Source organism: Aptenodytes patagonicus, chromosome 6 (genome assembly GCF_965638725.1).
Source record: "Aptenodytes patagonicus chromosome 6, bAptPat1.pri.cur, whole genome shotgun sequence".
Classification (NCBI taxonomy): Eukaryota; Metazoa; Chordata; class Aves; order Sphenisciformes; family Spheniscidae; genus Aptenodytes; species Aptenodytes patagonicus.
The window spans coordinates 44,538,853-44,544,671 of record NC_134954.1 but is presented as its reverse complement, the minus strand read 5'-3'; the positions used below and the strand labels follow the sequence as shown (position 1 = coordinate 44,544,671).

The 5,819-nt window shown below is 44.7% G+C and overlaps 1 protein-coding gene across 1 annotated transcript; it reads right to left on the bottom strand.

Annotated features, from left to right (window-relative positions):
- Positions 1-5,276, bottom strand: C6H2orf69 (chromosome 6 C2orf69 homolog). Its single transcript, XM_076342315.1, has 2 exons — positions 4,932-5,276; positions 1-3,481 (listed from the first exon to the last, which is right to left on the bottom strand). The coding sequence occupies exons 1-2, from the start codon at positions 5,253-5,255 to the stop codon at positions 2,642-2,644; spliced, it is 1,164 nt and encodes a 387-aa protein (XP_076198430.1). The 5' UTR covers positions 5,256-5,276; the 3' UTR covers positions 1-2,641.
- Positions 5,277-5,819: the final 543 nt, after the last annotated feature.

Here is a 5,819-nt window from a genome sequence, read left to right as displayed (position 1 = left end):
TTTCACCCATTAGAAATAGTTTATTTTCTACATTGTTTGCAAAATTTATTTTTAGCATGCATCGTAGTGAATGACAGAGGCACATTCCAACAGAGTACTACAACTGTTCAGAGAATGAAAAACAACCAGTTTTCCCTCCACAACATGAAGTCTCACAACAAGATTAGTTTTACAACAAAGTGCTTATTCTTCAAATTAATACAGCAACACTTGAGCCTATTTTATTTAACAGTTATTCTAAGCAGCCTCCATCAAACAGGTTAATATTATTTTCATAGGACAGCCATCTGGAAACTTCTGAAGACAACATCAATATTTTACTATCTGTTTCCAAAAGCTTGCAACAACCTACTCCTGCTGTTTTGGCTGGCACAGAATTGTTTAGAAATTGGTCTGTGATCTGCACTGTTATTGGATAGGGCCAGTTTTAGCATACTCAAGTTAGCCTGGTCAGTCTGAAACTGAAATGAGAGGGAGCAAGACCACTGGGGTGTTTTGGGGTTTTTGTTGTTTATTTTTCTTAATTTTATTTTCTAAGTGGATAATCAAAGATATTTCAAGCAATTTGTAGGCTTTCTATTAAAACCACTTTGTGAGGTGACCCATATTTCCTTTACAGAAAAAAGTCCTTGCATATGGTGCAAGTGTTATCAAAAGGACCAAAAAAGGGACATAGCCTTCCTTGGAACACATACACAAGTTGTTATAAGCCCATTAAGAAGGTAATCAATAAATAGCGTTGAACAATGTCTCCAAGAAAGAGGTTTTTTTAAAAAAAAAAAAGCTGATAGAACTAGATTTCAGATTCTTTTATAAAATGTTAGAATTCGTTTGCATGTTGCACTTTTCTCCATCAATTAAAATAGATTATTTCCCCTTTTGATCAACTAGGTACATTAGTCTAATTATTATTAGCAATAGAGTTCATGTTGACATTGTAAGGTGCACACTGTATGCATAATCCTACTACCCTTAATATTTTGAGTATTAAGAAAATTTTCTTAAGAGTTCAACACACTTTCCGCATTCTTCAGTGATCACTAACATGTGCACAACCTCTGCAGGAGTTGTGAAAATGCTGTCTCCGGTAAACCTTGTAAGTTCTAATGATGCCAATAGAAGAAAGATGACCCAGGACTTTCCTTCCACAGTGTAAGAGTCATGGGAAGCAAGAAGCAGGGGGAAGATGTTGCTAAGCCATCAAACATAGGAACAAAGTTGAATAAAACGCCTTTTTTCAGAACTGAGCCACATTTGTCTCTGTAATCTTCACAGTGTTTTGCTAACTTGCTTTTGTATTCCTGTACTTCCAGGAAATCCAAAACCATTTTAAGCTACTGGTTCATTGTTAATAGCTGCAGTTGTCTTTAACAGTGATTCTCAGATTTATTTGTAGACAAATGGAAAAAGTTACTTACAACAGTAGAACAGTTCCACTAATACCCTCATTTGTCCATCTTTCCATAATTCTTTCCGAAGAACATTCGGGTTTGGGGCCTGAACTAGATTACATCTTTTGTATCTGATTTGTCCGGCTTTGTATTTAATTAGAAGGGGTTTTTTCCTGTAAGAAAAATTAGGCTCTGAAAGTAGATTTTTGGGTGGCTCTAGAAGCAACTACTGCAATACATTTAAAGGAGATAATAGTTCTAAAAACTGAAGCATTTTGAAACAGCTACAGTCAACGTAGTCTAAAAATTTTTATGCAACTTGTAATACATTATGTACTTATGGCTCGATTTAGATCAACATCAATGCAGCAATTATCAAGAAAAACCTCACCAGTCCAAGGCAGGGATAAAGACACCTCTTGACTTGAAAATACAGATATTACTGCTGGTCCTTATAGAAGTTAGTCAAAGCAATAGCAAGGTATGTTGAAACAGCAATAAGCTACACCTTCATCAACATTCTTGGTCACTTAACATAGCTATGTCAAAATTTTCAAGCCCCCAGGTGAAATGGCTATTCACTAGCAGATACTACACAATGAACTAAGGAAACTTTATAGAGACAGAAAAGGCAAAGCGCACATAAGGAAGAAAAATGGATTGGCACTATTATTCCAAAGGTAAATATTTGTGACTTTGTTTCAATTAGGAGAAATGTTACAAAACTGGAAGATTTAATTAACTAATTAAAACAATTTTCACCAAAATAGATAACTAAGATTGTTCTAGCAATCATCATTTTCCTTAAGCCAAAAAACTAACGTTACGTCTATTATTGACAAAGACCAAAGTTTTAGCCCTGGAAGCTACTAAATTGAAGTATCCAGACATTTGAGAGTCTTGAGTACTTTAAACTCCCATTAAAGTCAGTATATGATGTTAGACATCCAGGACTAAAAATTTTGCCAACAGGTTGAGAATAAACGTTCTCATTTAACAAAAAAACATGTATAGGATAGTTCTTCATACCACTTTTTTCCAGGAATCAAATGACAACATCTGTTGTAGGTATGGGGTCCCAATCCTCCTTTTTAAGCTACTGAAATGTATATATAGTATCTATCAGCAACGCAGGACTGATTTAGTATTCTCTTCAGAAAGCATCTGCTCAAAGTTGTAAATCTAGATGACAACATTTACAGTGTTAAAAGTGCTTTTACAATGAATATACTATTCAGATACATACAGTCTCAAAATACTTCATGAATTCTGAAATGGTTATCTAAGGAGGGAACGTCATCAGCAAAATGTAGTTGATCATTTATTTCCACACCAAATTCTTCAAGTATCTGTACAAATTTCTCATGCTCTCTCCCAATCCATGACCTCATTGTGTCAAACACTTGGTATGGTGTAACATGAGCATGAACTTCAATTCCTGTCTGTGCAAGTTCTTTCAGCACTTCAGGGTAAGTAACCCAAGTATTGCTTCCTCCCGAGTGACCACCATCCAGCCAGTAAATTGCTTTTATATTTTTTAAGAAGGCATCTGTATTCTTGTCTTTTTTAGCTTCCTTCAGCTCATAAAGCAGCTGGTTCAAAACCACACAACCTTTACTGAAGCCAATCAAAGTAAATGACACTGCACCTACAGCAGACGGTATAATGAAGTTCATAGCAGAATTATTAGAGCATTCACAATCTCTCTCTCTTTCTGTGGATGAGCAGCCATTCGTTGCAGGAACAGACTGCGGCTGTGGTTTACAAGCAGCTATTTTTGCATCCTTGCTGACACCATGCACACTTTTCTGGGACAGCAGAATATTCTGAGAGAGTCTGAATGCATTAACTAGCAATGCATGGAGATGCTTGAAAGCTCCAAAGTCAGTGCTGTGCTCTGGTGCTCCAAACATGTTGCTTGCCACAAAGTTGTCATAACAACTGAATTTGTGCAGGTGCATTCGAGAACACTTTACAACCCAAATAAAGCTATTAGGGAACCGGCGAGCGAGTATGGTAGCAACATTTTCAAAACTCCAGTGCTCCCACTGAAAGTTTTCTGGGTGGCAAGACATGATGTCATGATAGTTCTGAAAAATTAAAAAAGATAGAAAAGACGCATTACTACATTGTGAAAATACTTCAGCTCTGTCTAGTGTACTTATATTAATAAGAAAGGACAGTAACTAACAGGAAAACATGCATTGAAGAGGCGCTCGCTTGCCAGGCTTCCAGAACAAGAAACACATTAAAGAAACGGGCATATTTAGATTTACTAATTCTACTTTAATATTTGTACCACACATTTTTAATACCCCAAAAATTAATTAAAAAAAAAAAGCACATGGAAGTATTCATAATTTTTGTTGACTTCACTCCAAGAGAAGATTAATGTATTATTCAAGTTAGTATGACACAGAATACATAATTTTACTGTATTATCTCCATCTGCAGAAATACTGATTATCTTATTACAGACAAACAATAGACTTAAAATTTCTTAATAAGTTTTCTATTTTTCATACAAGAAACCACACATCCCTCTCATTCAGCTTTAGGGAGTCTTTATTCCCCTTGTTCACATCCATATGGAGCATAGATGGAAAAAAATTAACCCCCGAGTCATGAATGATCCTCACCTCTGAATTCATAATGGCAGAGAATGCCAATTAGTTTATTTTATTAAGGAATAATAAAGCCATACCCAGGAACGGTAATCAAAAAGCTTTTCTTAAGCCATTCCAATCCTTAAAATGAAAATCCACAAAGTTCTGCATCTTTACCTTACCGAAAAGGAAAGCCTTTTCCCAGAACAAAAAGACACTACCCCTGCTTTTGAGAACTAATGACTTTTGAGATTAGCTGAGTACCCAGAGCACCAGAGTATGCAATGTTACAGAGGCCGACCACATGCTTAGGACCGCACTTCAGAGTCTCTCTTTTCAATCTCTTGTCAACTCAGAGACAACACGTGCCTTCTTCAGGACACGCTGAGAAAGCATCAGCACCCGTGAAACATCCGCAGGACGGTGTCCGAGGTGTTTGTACACCTGCACAGAGACGCGGTGCTAAGCCTGCCGAGGAAAACTTGCCATCTTAGCATTTCGTCATCTTCTCTCCACTGAGACTCTTTGATACGATTTCAGATATTGCCGTCACCGCCAGAAACGTCAATCTCAGGCAGGACTATAGAAGACGACTCCCCCTCCATTGCTGCTCCATTTCGGCTTTCAAGAACGGCCCATTCCCGCTACGTCTACCCGACGGTAACGGGCAGAGAGCGCGCAAGAGATGCTTCCCCCAGGGAAGAGCTCTGACTCGCCGCGGCGGGATCCCCCCAGCCCGGCTCTGCCGTTTCCGCCGCGGGAGCTGCGGCCGCCACCCCCTCCCCACCCCTCACCTCCGGAGAGCCCGTGCGGTCAGCGGCTCCCTCCAGCGCCGCTTCCCCGCTCTCGCCCTCCCGGCCCCCTCCGCCTCCCGGGCCGCTCCCACCCGCCATTGCTTATCGCCCTCGGCCGCCCGCAGCCCGCCCCGCCGTACCTGCACGTCCCCCGGGAAGTAGACAACGTGATGCTGCGGCGGGGCCGGGCCGCGCGGAGCCGGCGGCAGCAGCAGCAGCAGCTCGTTGGCCCGGTGCGGGTCCGCGCCCGGCACCTCGGGCAGCCGCAGCCACGGCGGGCTCAGCCGCGCTGAGGAGAAGCCCGCGCCGCTGCCGCCGCCCGCAGGCCCCGCGGCGCAGGCGGCAGGCGCCCCGCAGAGGCTCATGCTCATGCTCATGCTCATGCTCCTGCTCAGGCACAGGGCAGCGGGGCCGACGAGCCCCCGCAGCAGCGAGGCGGCGGCTGGCGGGCAGCGCCTGCTCATGGGAACACCGGCCCCGCGCCCCGCCGGCCGCCTCCTCCCCGGCCACCCACCCGCGGCCCGGCCACGTACCGCGCCTGCGCGCCGCCCCCGCCCCGCCCCCCCCCCCCCAGCCTCCGCCTATCGGCGCCGCCCGCGGCCCCCTCCAGAGACCCAGCAGGGGGCGTTGCACGTGCGCGCCGCGAGGCCGCGTCCGAGCGCCGGGGGCGGGGTAACGCGCGTCTAACGGCTGCCCGCTTCGGCGATGACGTCACAGAAGCCTTTAAAATGAGCCTGGCGGGAAGGCGGGAGCCGTCAGGCGGTTGTCGCGCGGGTGGCGGTGCCCTTCCTCAAGGTGCCCCTCAGCCCCTGGGGGGGCTGGGCCCTCGGGGCGCTTCTCAAAGCCTCCTCGCGCCTTCTCTCACCGGGGTTTTGGGTACCGGCACTCCGTCAGCTGGGCTCGGATGCTGGCTTGTTGCTGGGTGCCGCCCGGCTCTTCTCAGGCTGTGTGGCGCTCCAGGTGAGCCTGCGCAGCTGCCGGCCCCTCGGCCTCGCCCTGCCCTTGCTAAATAAAGTTGAGCTGGCGGT